The 16795-nt window shown below is 41.0% G+C and overlaps 2 protein-coding genes across 2 annotated transcripts in view; one reads left to right on the top strand and one right to left on the bottom strand.

Moving 5' to 3' along the window:
* The window catches only part of mmp11a (matrix metallopeptidase 11a), a 30315-nt gene extending 24670 nt beyond the window's left edge, over positions 1–5645 (top strand). The window contains exon 8 of the mRNA XM_057832071.1: positions 4888–5645. Coding sequence (XP_057688054.1) covers positions 4888–5006 — 119 coding nt within the window. The 3' untranslated portion in view covers positions 5007–5645. The remainder of the gene's footprint in view (positions 1–4887) is intronic.
* Positions 5646–7749: 2104 nt separating this feature from the next.
* smarcb1a (SWI/SNF related, matrix associated, actin dependent regulator of chromatin, subfamily b, member 1a) lies at positions 7750–16584 on the bottom strand. Its single transcript, XM_057830803.1, has 9 exons — positions 16451–16584; positions 13453–13564; positions 12786–12915; positions 12579–12716; positions 9059–9186; positions 8781–8947; positions 8513–8703; positions 8316–8447; positions 7750–8244 (listed from the first exon to the last, which is right to left on the bottom strand). Exons 1-9 carry the CDS (start codon positions 16532–16534, stop codon positions 8205–8207), a joined length of 1122 nt encoding a protein of 373 aa, XP_057686786.1. The 5' UTR covers positions 16535–16584; the 3' UTR covers positions 7750–8204.
* Between the last annotated feature and the right edge of the window lie 211 nt (positions 16585–16795).

Raw genomic sequence — 16795 nt, 5'->3', positions numbered from 1 at the left:
GATTTGCAGGCCCGAGCCCGAAAAACCCGATTTTTTTTTTTTTTTTTTTTTTTTGAGTGACGCGGAAAAAACGCAGCAGCAGCAATTTATTTTCATTTCTTCGAGTTGGCAGAAAAAAACGCAAGTTTTCTTAATGTTTAAATAATCTACATATTTTTTTTAGAATTATCAAAGCATTCACACAACGAAATAACGCTGGGAAAGTTTGTTAAACATATTTCTGAGTGTGTGGGATATTGTTCTCACATGGACGCGCCTCTCTGACAAGGAGAGGGAACAGGAGAGGGCGGCGCCTCGGCCGTGCAGCGGGAGGACAAGAAGAAAAAGCGGCCGGCGCCACGGCGTTCGTGCACACGCACAAGCAAAAGCGCAATACAGAGAGCATGCTCTCCATTTTATTTATTTATTTATTTATTTTTTGAGTGACGCGGAAAAAACGCAGCAGCAGCAATTTATTTTCATTTCTTCGAGTTGGCAGAAAAAAACGCAAGTTTTCTTAATGTTTAAATAATCTACATTTTTTTTTTTAGAATTATCAAAGCATTCACACAACGAAATAACGCTGGGAAAGTTTGTTAAACATATTTCTGAGTGTGTGGGATATTGTTCTCACATGGACGCGCCTCTCTGACAAGGAGAGGGCGGCGCCTCGGCCGTGCAGCGGGAGGACAAGAAGAAAAAGCGGCCGGCGCCACGGCGTTCGTGCACACGCACAAGCAAAAGCACAATACAGAGAGCATGCTCTCCATTTTTTTTTTTTTTTTTTTTAAAATAATTTATTAGTCCGGCATGGCGGCCCGACCCGACCTGACCCGAACGTGAATGCTTAAATTGTGGGCCGGGTCGGGTTCGGGCACAAAATCTAACCTCTAGTACACGTCACAGCGCCCTCCTCCTCAATGCAAGACCGCAGCCGGAAGTCACTCATTTTCATGGCGCGGGATTAAAAAAACTAAATAAAAATAGCGATCGCTTCCACACACATCCAAGCGGCCCATATCATTCAGGGGCATAAAATACCGCGTGTATTATGAAATAAACATGCTTTTTCGTGTCACAGGCACTTTAAGAGAACACCTATGTTTGCCTGCTTATTTTGAAAACCTTTAGCTGGGAGTTATTTAGACTGTGCAATCCATTGAAATCCAGTTTATTTTTGGCTTTGGGGAAGGAAAGAACCGCATTACTCCTGGGGTACCTCTTGTCCGATATACATACCTGTCAAGTACCTGTAAAGTGAGCAGTGATTTTTAAATGTGTACGCCATACGTTCAAAATATTTTGTGCATTACGTTTTTATTCTCCGTTCGGAATTTGCCACCATTTCGGCAAGGAGACAATGTGCGTTACTATTATAGGTGGGAATCTTTGGCCACCTAACGATTACGATTACGATTCAGAGGCTACGATTCGAATATAAATCGATTATTGATGACACTCAACCCCACCACCCCCCACCCCGCTATTTGCTGCTTTTAAGGTTTTGTACATTAGTTACAAAAACTGTAATTTTTTTTTTTTTTTAAAAAGCCTCGCAGGCTTAAATAAAAGACTATTATATATATTATTACAGTATCAAGTTAACAGTTAAAAACAATAAATAATCAGCAGCAGCTTTAAACTACATTCAATTAATTTAATGTTGTGAATCAACCGTTAAAGTTGTTAAAATTGCCCCCGTTATTCCATAATTTCCCTTTTGTCTACTTTCGACATGTGAAAGTTTTAAAACTATTTTAAAGATAGATTCAAGTCAATATTTTACCCTAACTTAACCCTATTTTAGATAAAAAGTTAATTAGGTTCGCTTGGGAGGTTCACTACAACAGCCTTGCAGGGAAGTCTACTGCTTTAAGATGGCGGCCGTTTACTAACGCCCGCATCTAGCTTTCTGTACATGTGCTGCTAACGCCACCGAGTCTATTTTGCATCTAGTCCTATATAAATATATCTACGGTACCATTATGTGGACGTACTTTGTAGCAGCTGTCGGCAGCAGTCAGGTATGTTGTTGTTTTTTTATCTCGCGGCATGAGTTGAGCATTGGCATTACCCAAGGGGCTGGGTAATGACAAGCATAATGTTTAGCTACTCTCGCTCCGTTCCTTATTGTGTCCCGAAGACCGCGCGGCGCGCTGAGTGTGTTTTACTTCCGCTTTACTTGACATATTTCAATAATCGGAATTTGGATGTTTGTGAATCGTTCTCGAATCTTCCACAGCCGAATCGCAAATAATCTAAGAATCGGAAATTTCGCACCCCTCTAGTTACTATGCGTTACTACGTTGGTTGAATGACGCGAGAAAAGTCAGAGACACGGAGAAAGAAGAGCGGGAGTGGGAAGGAAGGAAGAGTGTTGTGACGCTGTTGCAAACGCGATGCTAGGCTAGGTGGCTCAAATATTTCCTGACTGCAGCCGACAGCCTACAATCTACGCCCACTTGATGCTACACTAGATATCATATGCATATAGAACTAGATGCGAAATGACAGACTCGGCGGGGTTAGTAAACAACCGCCATCTTAAAGCAGTAGACTTCTCAGAAAGGCTCTGTTGTAGTGAACCTTCCTAGCGAACCTAAGTAACTTTTGATCTAAAATACTCCTAAATCGGCGAAATCTTGACTTGAATCTGTCTTTAAATGATGAAACAGTTTTAAAACTTTCACATGTCAAAAGTAGACAGAAGGGAACTAATGCAAAAACAGGTGGCAATTTTAACAGCTTTAACAGTTGATTCACAACATTAAATGACTTCCAAACATGGCAAAGGCTACTAGGTTTTTTCTTTCTTTTTTTTTAAAAATGCACAAAAAACATGAAAGGTAACACCAGTTACTTTGCCAAGTAATTAATTACGCTTACATTCAGGTAACTGAGTTACTAACTCAATTACTTTGTGTGAGAAGTAATTTGTAACTGTAATTAATTACTTTTTTAAAGTAAGATTAACAACACTGGTCATAAAGATGCAGTCTGCAGAATCAAAAGTGACGAAAGTGGAGATTTTATTCTGCCAATTTGTTGCCGAACACAATTTGCCTGCAACTATTGCTGATCACTTCTCGGAATTAGCAAAGTAATTGTTCCATGACTCAAAGATTGCATCGGTAAGTTCATTTTATCAACTGACGTTTTTTTAATTTATAATTGGAGACACTAACGAACTACCTTCAAGTGCAACTGAATTTGCGAGCTGAAGTGCCATGAAGTGCAGCCATCAAAAGACATGATAGAAATAGCCAAAAATGCTATATACAATTATTACAAAAGTCACTGTTAATTTTTAGTAATCATAATGTAGCTGAAAATATTGTTCTTTGATTGCACCAGGTTATAGTGCCCTCCATAATTATTGGCACCCCTGAAAAAGATGTGTTTTTTAGCTTCTAATATTTTTTTTTATTCAAACAATATGGGACCTTTATGGAAAAAAAGAGAAAAATCCAACCTTCAATCCAAGTGCATTCATTCAGTGGGGAAAAAATCCCACATAAACAAAAAATTATTTGACATCAAATAATGTGTCCCACAATTATTAGCACCCCTGGTGTTAATACTTTGTACAACCCCTTTTTGCCAACAAAACAAGGTCTGGGGACTGAAATGGCCATGGGAGGAGCTTGATTTTGTGTCTGGTGAACCATTTCTGTGTAGATTTGGCCATATGTTTAGGGTCATCGTCTTGCTGAAAGACCCAGTGACGACCCATCTTCAGCTTTCGGGCAGAGGGCAACAGATTTAGATTTAAAATGTCCTGGTATTTGAAAGCATTCATGATGCCATGCACCCTAACAAGTTTCCCAGTGGGTATGAGGTGCTTTTCAGCATGCGCATCTTTCGTGGCACGTCAGACCCGCTTAGAGTGTTTGTTGCCAAAAAGCTTAATCTTGGTCTCAGTTGAAGCCTGGGACCGTGTGTATTTTTTTCCATTAAGGTCCCATATTATTTGAATAAATCAAATATATATTAGAAGCTAAAAAACACATCTTTTTCAGGGGTGCCAATAATTAAGGAGGGAACTGTATATGTGACAATATTACCAATAAATTCAGCATATTATTTTTAAAAATTGAGTTTTATTTTTGTTTCATATTGCACGCTATATAAAACGTTGTAAAATAAGACATCAATTTGTAAGGGCATACGTCACTATTTGTAAGATTGCCAACGGCCTAGAGTTGACAGGTATAGATATAGATACTATATTGGTACATTGCGTCACCATTTTGGACCGCCACAGCTTCTTGATCTTTTTTGTCTTCTGGTAAGTTTTATGCCAGTTGGTGATTTAAAAACAACCAAATGAATCAATTAGACAATGGGGCATCTCAACATTTGTCAGAATATGCATGCTTAACAACAGTCTCTAGGACGTATGATTGGTTGATGGCCTTTTAGGAGGTGAAGTTTGCGAAAGGTCAGTTGAGACGGTCATTTTATCCTTTGAATGCATTCAAATCAGTTATGAAGTGGTAACACTATTTGGTGCCGTTAACTCACTTTGATTTTTTTGCCAAATTAGTTTGGATCTGATTAGATGTATATTCTGTGCTTTTTTTGTCTTTCCAATTGTTAAAAAATGGTGCTACTTAGCCACATTGACTGCATTGATAACAATGAACAAATTCATGAATGACCACTTTCCGACACCTTCAAATTATAATGGATCGGAGGTCTAATGCTGTCAGTGGCAGCCAAAGAGATGAACTGGATTTTTAATAAGTGAGTTCTGATCATTGTTACATAATTGTTCCAAAGTAGATAGACGTGTTTTTGTGTTAAAACTCATTTCCAAATGACTATGCCATTTGTTAGCATTTGAATGTAAAAGTGCTAAAAATGTAGCAAAATGTTCCTGTGCAAAATGTGGGCGTCTTTCCGCAGGCTACGCCCATATCATCCGTGGACGCCAGTATTGGAAATTGGACCCTGTGAGTATGAACTCCCTGGAGGGTTACCCTCGCTACGTGGGCGTCGACTTCTTCGGCTGCGGAAACGTGTGACCCATGTGAAGACACCGCCGCTTGGGAATGGATTTGTCGGACCTCACGCACTCCCCAGTGACGTCTACCCAAGCCTGTTTTTGGCGCCAAATGCCAGAGGTCTATGCCCATGCCCAATGCCCATGGCATGTTCCAGGACCGGCGTGTTTGTCGGTGCGGGTCACTGACGTGTAGCTCAGTTGTCACGGCGACATTCGCAAGTTATTCATTATCCAATTAACAATTACAATTTGGGATCATTGTCCTAATGAAATTGCATATTTAGAACCCAAAACATTTTTGTACATATTTTGTGTGATGTTTTCTTACTCAGTTGTAGTGTTCAGGAAGTCTAACTCATTGGGGGAATTTTTTTTTTTTTTTTTAATAAAACAATATTTAACCCTTGCTGGACAGTGGTCACTTCAGTGGACATTTATTAAAAAGTTATCAGTCATCTAACTCATTCACTGCCAGACCAGCAGAGGTGTATTCCAAAAAAACGGGTTAAAACTTTTGAGTAAATAAACTCTTGAGATGATGAATGCTAATGAGTCTTCCATTCCAGTTAGTGAGGTAATTGAAACAAGGAGTCACTCACCATGGCAAGTCTCTGACCATAACATGTTCGCTGAAGAGTTCTGTTGAAGTAACCATGAGTTTCCGTGCTCTTTGAACGTGGAAATTGCTGTGTCATGGCTTGTCTGCGTGCAGTTCTACATAGTTTTAGCACTGTATTAACCATAAGAAGTGTTAAGCATATAATCTCACAGTATCAAGATGTGCAGTTGATGGACCTTGCTCATGATGCTCAGCCATGTTCTGTTGAAAGACAAAATGTTATCGTTTTTCTATTCTAATTACTCAACAGTGTAAAAGAAGGTGAATGGGTAAGGCACTGCCTGTCAGTTGCTATACATAGCTTATATTAAGACACACTTCAGTAGTCCCCTCTGGATCCCTGACTGTTGCTGCAGACAGGGTTTCTTCATCATCGCCGTCATCAACTACAATCTGAGGCAAGATCTGAGTATAGTCTACGGTACAGTATATAGTATAGTATATAGTATATACAGTGGGGCAAATAAGTATTAATTGTGCAAGTTCTCCCACTTGAAAATATTAGAGAGGCCTGTAATTGTCAACATGGGTAAACCTCAACCATGAGAGACAGAATGGGGGGGGGGGGGGGGGGGGGGGTACACAGAAAATCACATTGTTTGATTTTTAAAGAATTTATTTGCAAATCATGGTGGAAAATAAGTATTTGGTCAATACCAAAAGTTCATCTCAGTACTTTGTTTTGTACCCTTTGTTGGCAATAACGGAGGCCAAACGTTTTCTGTAACTCTTCACAAGCTTTTCACACACTGTTGCTGGTATTTTGGCCCATTCCTCCATGCAGATCTCCTCTAGAGCAGTAATGTTTTGGGGCTGTCGTTGGGCAACACGGACTTTCAACTCCCTCCACAGATTTTCTATGGGGTTGAGATCTGGAGACTGGCTAGGCCACTCCAAGACCTTGAAATGCTTCATACGAAGCCACTCCTTTGTTGCCCTGGCAGTGTGTTTTGGGATCATTGTCATGCTGAAAGACCCAGCCACGTCTCATCTTCAATGCCCTTGCTGATGGAAGGAGATTTTCACTCAAAATCTCTCGATACATGGCCCCATTCATTCTTTTCTTTACACAGATCAGTCGTCCTCGTCCCTTTGCAGAAAAACAGCCCCAAAGCATGATGTTTCCACCCCCATGATTTTCAGTCCCCCCCCCCATTCTGTCTCTCATGGTTGAGGTTTACCCATGTTGACAATTACAGGCCTCTCTAATCTTTTCAAGTAGGAGAACTGGGACATATGGTGGTTGACTAAATACTTATTTGCCCCACTGTATATATAGTCTATAGTATATCTGCCTATACTCAGATCTACATAGTTCAAACTTACACATTTACTCTGGCTGCAATTTCCTCCCACGCCGCTTCTCCTTCACTGCTGGAGCTGTGTTGGACTTTCAGCAAATAATATTTTCGTGTTCCCTGTATGCCTGCATAAGTATCTCCAGCTCAATGAGGCTAAAGTAACTCAGATTTTTATTTCCCGCTGGCATGGTGACAATCATGGTATCGGTGCTCCATTGACAATGCCTTATCATGGTGGCTGTGCAAGCGTGAATCTACCAAGAGTTGATTTAACTAAGATGACCTAACTTAGAACCAGATGCTTGTGTTTCCCATCTCTGAGTAAGTCAATTCAAAGGTGACTGATGAACTCGAGTTTGGTGAACCTCCTTTTGAGAATATTCATCAGGTTACAGTATGTCTTGTGGTAGTTAAGTTTTGCTAAGTTTTTGAGTCAGTCACCTGATTTTGAGGAAATGGTACCGCGTAACAAACCGATACTTCGGCAATTTGTTAGTAATTCATCACAAAACATTTTTGACAATATCCTTGTCCATCTTGATAATTTTGTTGCTTCATAAGTTCATAGCGATTAAAACATCTTTTTTCACCTGTTTCCAATCTTCTAAATATGTGAAGCACGATCTACGAATGATATGCTTACGCCCGATTTTTCAACACATGATCTGATCAAGGACATCCCTAATCGTGATACCTTTATTTTCTTGCTTGTTTTAGCCCTTAAAACATTCACGTCCATTGACAGTGTCAGTAACAGACATTCAATTTATTGGAACTGGACTGTTTGTCATTGAGCATTCATGTTTCACTGCCATTAACATGTTTCGCTGCTAGCCCTCCCAGTCAAAATAGATTGGATGTCTATCGCCGTCAGTGGCAGCCAATAAGTTGATACTTAAAAATAAAATACTTTTGAAAAACCCTTGTTAAAAGCCTCCAAGTCATTGGCTGCCTTTGACAGCGTTAAGCATCCAATCCATCTGAACTCCCAGTTCAGATCACATTAGGATTAAAAGAGCCACATGATTGGAAGCCTATAGTCGTCAATGGCACTGAAAGGGTCAGGACATTACAAGTGAAGTGTTTAGAAACGAGAATGACAAAACCATCCAAAGAATTTTTTTCATTTATTTTGTAAGAATTATTAAATGTATAAAAAGACAACATAACCAATATATTATCTGAGTTCTGGTCCTGTGGGTGCATGAAAAGGGTCAAAAGTGTGAGTGGGGAGGCCCATGTCAGACAGGTGTGCTTCCAGTAGGTGGCGGTCATGATGATATAACTTATAGTTGTGCTACCACGCTGGTGCAGTGTTAGCTAGTCGTCGCATTCGCCTGAAAGGGAAAAAAATGGTATAGCTCTTACATCTATGGTCTCTCGCAGTGTGTTGTGTGTTGAAGCCCACCTCGTGTTTCGGTCCTGGTCTCTGATCTTCTTCTCCATTTCTGCATCTGTCAGCGTCTCCAGCAGGGGGCACCACTGGTCGGCATCCCCCGTGTTCCGGATGGCGATCTCCACCGTTGGCAGAGGGTTTTCGCTACAAGGAAAGTTGCATAAAGGCGCAGCCCCAACAAAGACAGTGGCAGCGACTAACGGGCTCACCTAAAGGCATACGTCCTTTGGTGCCAGCTGAGCTGGCCCCTGATACTGTACGCGATCGTGGTGACGAACTCGCCTCCCAGACCGAGCTCTGAGCATAGCTTAAGCGCAAATTTTTCTGGGGAGTTGTCCCTCTCAGACATGTCCCACTCAAACTGGTCCACCAGGGAGATGTTGCCGACGTGGATGTTGAGCTGAAGAAGACGACGAGGAAGGCATCCATCCATTTATTACTGAAGCTATAGAAGATGGACGGCGGTAGGCGATGTACCTTGATGATCACCCTCTGGTCAGTCTGCTCGTCCAGGATGCTGTCGGTGGGGTACGACTCCATCTGTTGGCGGATGGCGGAAGCGATAGCGGGGACAAAAGCTAAAGGGTTGAGGTCCAGGTCATCGCACAGAATCTCCGAAAACATCTCCGGAGTCATCAGCTTCTCTAGAAAAAGCGGCGACATATTCCAATTTTAGCCTCCTAAAATTGAGAAAATGCGGCTCCAAAGAAAATCTAGAGGACCGCAAGTGGTGCGACAACAGTGGCATCAAGTACCATTCATGTTCCACGTGAAAGCGTCTCTCAGCTTTTGTCCCTCGATCTCCATGTCCAGACGGATCGGCACCAGCACTTCTGACTGGGTGGCGTTTTCATGGATCACCGCCGGGTCGTGGTCATCAAAGCTGAACGAAGCACACACACATATAAAGCATAAAGGTGCCTGTAGACCGGTGGTGTCGGAATTGCGACCCCAGTTTTTCTTGGTCCGCAGCAATGAAGAAAATGTCATTGAATATAGTCTGCACAAGAAGCTTAAAATCAGCATACATTGTTGCACTTCTTAGTTTTAACACTAGATAGAGCTAGTCACTTAGAGTGCCTCTCTGTGAGCTCAGGGGTCAAAACCTGACATGTTGAAATCTGTAAGAAACTGTAGGATTTCGGTATTTTAGATTATACGAAAAACAATCACCTCCGTGAAGTTGGCTGCCCACCAGACGCAAATTTATATAAAAACGATATCCATCGTTTATGCAAACAAGGACAAACTATCATCTTTTATATTTACTATCCTTTTATAGGTCAATCTGAGGTCAACCAGCCCCCCCATTTTGATTAAAATAGGCTAAAAATGGTGTCAATCGTTTGTGCTGTAAAAATTTGCATTTGTGCTGCTATCGATTTTTAGATGTTAAGATATTAATTTTGAGTGATGAATGGACCATTCGTTTGTGCTACATTTGCGCAGGCTTACTGGGACACCCATCTGTTATTGAGAGAGTGTACACTCCGTCAGCCACGGAAGTTAGAATATGGAAGGGCTGCGAGTGACGTTTATATTTACAGCACAAAAGAATGGCACCATTTTGGTTCCATTTTGCAATAAATGGGGGGAGGCTGCGTGATGTCATGATTTGAAATATCTCGATATCTCAAAAACAATAGCAGCACAAACGATTGAAAACATTTTTAGTCAAAGTACTGGGCTGGTTGCCCTCAGATTTACCTACAAAATAATTGTAAATATCTCAAAAACGATAGAATCACAAACAAAACCTTTTACAGCACAAACGAAGCACAAACGACTGACATCATTTTTATATAAATTTGCATCTGATAGGGGATCAACTTCACTAACCCTATACAGTATACATATACACTGTATATATGGTGGAAAACAGTCAGGTGACTTGAAGTTCCGCTCTGAGACACCGATACGCCTTTGTGATACATCATTGGAAAGCTTAAAATCTCAATTTTCTGGGGGACGAAAAATTTTGAACAGGAGGGCATTTAAAAAAAAAAAAAAAAAAATTTACCGCAAAACCCTATCTGGAGGCGATTTCCCAATTTTTCTTTGTTTGGATCAATTAGTTAACTAATATATCGGAGAAAACGCGAAAGTAACAATAAAAATACAATTAAGCGATACATATGAGGTAGATTTCCGCGACTTTTTTACAGTTTTACACTTTTTTAGTTTAAAATATGTGAGTGAATAATTGTTTAGTCTTTTTTTTTTTAAACAAAATATGAGACATCAATTAATGATTGTAGCAAAAAACGACAGACATTTTGAATAAAAAATATAATTAATTACCTTCGTTTTATGGCTAGGTTGAAACAAAAGCGGTTGCGTGACGTCCGTAAACAGGTGTGAAGAGCAGAAACTGCTTTTTCAGTCTTGTCTGTTTTCCGCCATATATATACAGTGCCTTGCAAAAGTATTCGGCCCCCTTGAATCTTGCAACCTTTCGCCACATTTCAGGCGTCAAACATAAAGATATGAAATTCAATTTTTTTGTCAAGAATCAACAATAAGTGGGACACAATCGTGAAGTGGAACAACATTTATTGGATAATTTAAACTTTTTTAACAAATAAAAAACTGAAAAGTGGGGCGTGCAATATTATTCGGCCCCTTTTACTTTCAGTGCAGCAAACTCACCCCAGAAGTTCAGTGAGGATCTCTGAATGATCCAATGTTGTCCTAAATGACCGATGATGATAAATAGAATCCACCTGTGTGTAATCAAGTCTCCGTATAAATGCACCTGCTCTGTGATAGTTTCAGGGTTCTGTTTAAAGTGCAGAGAGCATTATGAAAACCAAGGAACACACCAGGCAGGTCCGAGATACTGTTGTGGAGAAGTTTAAAGCCGGATTTGGATACAAAAAGATTTCCAAAGCTTTAAACATCTCAAGGAGCACTGTGCAAGCCATCATATTGAAATGGAAGGCGCATCAGACCACTGCAAATCTACCAAGACCCGGCCGTCCTTCCAAACTTTCTTCTCAAACAAGGAGAAAACTGATCAGAGATGCAGCCAAGACGCCCATGATCACTCTGGATGAACTGCAGAGATCTACAGCTGAGGTGGGAGAGTCTGTCCATAGGACAACAATCAGTCGTATACTGCACAAATCTGGCCTTTATGGAAGAGTGGCAAGAAGAAAGCCATTTCTCAAAGATATCCATAAAAAGTCTCGTTTAAAGTTTGCCACAAGCCACCTGGGAGACACACCAAACATGTGGAAGAAGGTGCTCTGGTCAGATGAAACAAAAATTGAACTTTTTGGCCACAATGCAAAACGATATGTTTGGCGTAAAAGCAACACAGCTCATCACCCTGAACACACCATCCCCACTGTCAAACATGGTGGTGGCAGCATCATGGTTTGGGCCTGCTTTTCTTCAGCAGGGACAGGGAAGATGATTAAAATTGACGGGAAGATGGATGCAGCCAAATACAGGAACATTCTGGAAGAAAACCTGTTGGTATCTGCACAAGACCTGAGACTGGGACGGAGATTTATCTTCCAACAGGACAATGATCCAAAACATAAAGCCAAATCTACAATGGAATGGTTAAAAAATAAACGTATCCAGGTGTTAGAATGGCCAAGTCAAAGTCCAGACCTGAATCCAATCGAGAATCTTTGGATAGAGCTGAAGACTGCTGTTCAAAAACACTCTCCATCCAACCTCACTGAGCTCAAGCTGTTTTGCAAGGAAGAATGGGCAAGAATGTCAGTCTCTCGATGTGCAAAACTGAAAGAAACATACCCCAAGCGACTTGCAGCTGTAATTGGAGCAAAAGGTGGCGCTACAAAGTATTAACGCAAGGGGGCCGAATAATATTGCACGCCCCACTTTTCAGTTTTTTATTTGTTAAAAAAGTTTAAATTATCCAATAAATTTTGTTCCACTTCACGATTGTGTCCCACTTGTTGTTGATTCTTGACAAAAAATTAAAATTTTATATCTTTATGTTTGAAGCCTGAAATGTGGCGAAAGGTTGCAAGGTTCAAGGGGGCTGAATACTTTTGCAAGGCACTGTATTCAAAGGCCGATGCCAATTTATCAAAAACAAAAATTCATCTGATTGCAGATGCCTGGAGCCGATTTTGTAAGCTGATATTTGAGGTGGATATACTTTTGACAATTGAAACACATGTGGAACGAAAGTGGAAGGATTTCAAGTTGGTCCATGCGACCTTTAACTTTTCTAAAAGTTTAGACACCCCTGCTGTAGACAAACACGTGCTCTTATAAATACACACACACACGGACCAGAGAGGGAAAGTCCGCTTCTTGTCACGGCCCAGACGGCTTCGGTTGATGGTGGTGGAGCAGGGTACGGCGTCGAGGTGGTGAGAGCTGTTGGGCAACGTAGGGACCCACTGACTGTTCCTCTTGGCCTTCTGTTCCCTGTACATCCAAGGTAGTGCAATCATCAGCAACATGCACTCGCACAAAGAAGCGCTCAGTATTCAGTACCTGAGGTAGGCGGGTGGCTCCGTGCTGATGGAGACGGCCTTGTACTTGTCATCGTTGCCGTCCAGGATCTCGTCGACCTCGCTGGCTTTGAGCAGCGTCACGCTGGTAGCCAGCTGAGTGTAGCCGTGATCTGTATCAACAGCGGTGGACCCGCATCAATGCCGCGCCGGACAACCACGAAGACTCGCCCACCCCCCACCCCGCCCAATACCGCATTGGCTGCCATTAATGGTGACAAACGTCCAACCGATTTGAAGTGGGAGGGCTAATAAATTTATTTGCTACCAGCTCCCCAAGTTCAAATGGATTGGACATCTACTAGTGTCAAACTACTATAAGGTAGGGATGTCCCAATCACATATGTTTGCATGTGAGTCCGAGTTTGAACATTGCTATTGCAACATTATAATCATATAAAAGGTGGAACGAGAGCTGTCAGCCCTGGCTCCTACTAGTCAAAATGGCTTGGATGTCTCTCTCCATCAATGGCAGCTAATAAGTTTATACATAAAAATGAAAACAAACACATTTCAAAAACCCCATGTTTTCATGACCCAATTCCAATCTTCTGAAAATGACGTGATCGGGCCAAATTTCTGAACACGTGATCGGATTGGGAACATCCTGACATGAAAGTGTTTAATTTGGGACTGAAAGAGAAACCAACCGTGTGACGACTCCACGATCTTCTTGCGCTCCTCCACCGATGCCAACTTCCTCCATAGGGACGGGTAACGTTTGTACAGGGACCCCCGGAACATGCGCAGGTAGTTGCCCACCTGTACATATCCGATTAGCAACACACTGTTGCGTTTGCCTTTGCTCAAAAACACTCAACCTCAAACTAAAAGAAAATAAAATCTTTGTCGTTATCATGTTTCATGTGAAAGCGTCCCTTAGCTTCTGACCAGCATTTGGTACCAAAAAGCGTAGATATCACGTTTATAGAACTAGATGTGAAAGGCGCGCCGTGAGCCAATAAGACGACTGCTATCATTTGTCAGCCATTTTGCATCAGTGCCATTCCATAAACATTACATTCTCGTCAATGTAGCGTGCACTGTCGTTTGAAGTAGCTATGAATTGCTCAATTTTTAAATGGTTAAGACAATTCTCATTTATTTACTGTTACGCCCCCCCACCCAGGAAGATGCCCCCCAACCGCCGCCACTGTAAATAGTATCATTTGTCTATAAAAATTATTTTCTTTATAATTACAGCTCTGCATAACATTGTCTTTTTTATATTAAAGAAAAAAAAGTCAAATAGATCAACTTACAATAAAGTATAACTATATTAACATTGTTTTGCTTGTAATGGAAAACACTTGCAGGGCATCAATTTGCCTGAATTAATTTTAAAAGATATCACATCCAAACTGTAAAAATCCACTCAAGGAACATTTTTAACCGTTTGATACTGGAAAAATAAAACTTAATAAAATGAATATATATTTATATAATAACAACATCAAATTGATTAGCAACATTTACTCATGAGGACAATTTTGCAAACAATTAGACCCCCCCAAAAAAAACAAAAATTAATAGAACAAAAACGACAGTATCATTGGACAGAGGGACAGTTTTTTTTTTTTTTTTTTTTGCTGCAGGCATTATCAGCGCCTTTGTTATGGTGTATTTTGCACTGAGCAACTTGGTATGCTACCTTATATGATGCTAACCGTGCTCGCTGGTTTACTCACGTAACACTGCGAAACAAAGCGGGACGTTTGATGGCAATATTCAGCACGTTTTCGCTGTATAACACTCAAGTGGCGTATCAATGTGATTGGGGTCTAATGTTTTTAAGTGACGTCTTAATTGATTTGGCTTCCTGCTGTCCGCTGCATTTTTAGACACAGTAAACACTGTTTTTCCTGGTCCCCCACTGTATTAAAATCAAAGCCAAAAGCTACATACACTTCATCATATTTCCTCGTCTTAGCTCTTCATATCTCCAGTTCTCTTTGCTGTGTGCTTTTGTTTGGTTCAAAAATACCGTACGCACTCTGAAAATAAGAGCGCCACTACCACCCACTGAGTGGATGTGCAATTACACTTATTCTAGAACAGAAAAAAAGTATGTTCCCCGAGGCCACATGCGCCACCCCCGGCATCACTCTTCGCCCTCCTTAGGCCCCACTATTTGAGAAGTACTGGTTTAAGAGATGCAGTAAATTGACTGCAAACTTTTTTTAACATCAAGCCTGAATCATAACCACATTCATATGGTTAAATATAAACCAAACTGTGAAAATTCATCAAGATTCCACTGAGTTTAGAGTATTTTAATGGAGAAAATCACTCACCTTCGGTTTACTGTAGCAGAGCACGCCTAAGAACACTGCTTTAAGATGGCCGCCTGTTACTAAAGCCGCTGAGCCTCACTTTTTGCATCTAGTTCTATATACATGTTAGCCTTGCAGAGCAAGACTGCCCTGCCTATTTTATCGTGAAGGTACGTCTTGACAACTTCAGCTCATCCAAGCAGCTCTCGGCTGACCAAGCCAATCAGGGGAAAGAGGCGGGAGTTGCAGACGTGACATACCCAGGATGTGACTATCTGGTTAGTTTTGTAAGAGATACACTCAATTAACTCATTTAAAAAGCAAAGAACGTCACTTATAGCTTTTTCGGACAGGAAACTATGTTTTTGCTCTTCTCCCAACTAATATTGTGGCTTAATTTGGATTGTTTGGTCATGAGTGTGACAAGAAGAGCCATCATCCAATTAGCAGCCATATTATTTTTGAGGGATTATCCCATGAAATTGGTCTCAATTGGATCTTTTCCAGAAGGACTTGTGAAATATTTCCTGGGCAGATATACGGAACAGTCTGTCATGCGCGTCAGATTATACAGGATCTTTTCCAGAAGGACTTGTGAAATATGTCCTGGGCAGATATACGGAACAGTCTGTCATGCGCGTCAGATTATACACATGCGATATCTATGACAAAAAGCCTACCTGTTGCTTTCAACTTGGACTGAAAGCTCTCATTTTGTTTCGATAACCTGCTCTGAAACTCTGCATGCCCACATGGCGCTGCCTATTTTAACTCATTGGCTGCCATTGACACGGGTAAACAGCAGAACTGCTCTAATAATGGACTGTTTTCACTTTTAACATGAAGCATGAAGTATCTTTGGCATATGAACACAACACTAAAACTAAGGAAACATCAACAATGTTCCAGCTTTCGAAATGGCTTGAATGTTATTTCATAATTTAGCTAATGGGCTGATCTATTTTAACTGGGATGCCTATATGGATTAGAAGTCTATAGCTCAGGAAGGTGTACATTCAATGTCAGTGATCCCAGTTCAAATAGATGAAACATATGTCGCTGTCAATGGCAGTGAATGAGTTACATGGCTCGACTCATCTCGACCTGAAGGCTCAAAAGCTCCATCCTACTCAAATCGACAGATTGTAGTCGATTAAACACGATGTGAAAACAGTGCATATGACATCAGTGACTTTAAAGCCTTTAATTTGTGTACCTATATGGACAAATGAAGGTCAACGGGTTTTATTCTTTTCTTGCCCTCAACTTCACTTAGCAACGTTAGCATACGAGCTAACCAGCAGCAAGAAGGCGAATAAGACACAAATATTGCCGTCACGAGTGAACGCTGTGTTTGGAAATGAAGAACACTGACCTCGGAGCCGATCATGTAAAAATCTCCATCTTCTTCAAGCTGGAATTTGACCGGCTTTTGCCCAAACGTCTTGCTGAGAGCCATACTGGAATTGAATGGAACAACAAAGCGGATTGAATGCGCACGCGCAGAACAGACATCCGGTCGCGTGGGAATGACGACATCACATAAGAGCGAACGGCAGCTCCAATGATAGACAACTTTAAATGAATACAAGTTGAGAGCTTGGATTCAGACTAAAAAGGCTACCAAAAATCCAAATTGAATCGTAATCATGTGTATAGTGTAGCGCCATATTTGAATGAAATAATTAACTAAGGAGGGCTGAATGCGCATGCGCAAACC

Source organism: Corythoichthys intestinalis, chromosome 3 (genome assembly GCF_030265065.1).
Source record: "Corythoichthys intestinalis isolate RoL2023-P3 chromosome 3, ASM3026506v1, whole genome shotgun sequence".
NCBI lineage: Eukaryota > Metazoa > Chordata > Actinopteri > Syngnathiformes > Syngnathidae > Corythoichthys > Corythoichthys intestinalis.
Note: the sequence above shows the minus strand (reverse complement) of the source record. Positions and strands in the feature narration are given on the sequence as shown.

What these genes read in the sequence shown, in the direction of transcription:
- smarcb1a (XM_057830803.1), bottom strand. Translation starts at nt 16,534, where the DNA reads ATGGCTCTCAGCAAGACGTTTGGGCAAAAGCCGGTCAAATTCCAGCTT. An exon ending in GATCGTGGAGTCGTCACACG is followed by an intron (nt 12,916 to 13,452) that starts GTTGGTTTCTCT and finishes CTGTTGATACAG; the next exon opens with ATCACGGCTACACTCAGCTG. An exon ending in CAAAGGACGTATGCCTTTAG is followed by an intron (nt 8,448 to 8,512) that starts GTGAGCCCGTTA and finishes CTTTCCTTGTAG; the next exon opens with CGAAAACCCTCTGCCAACGG.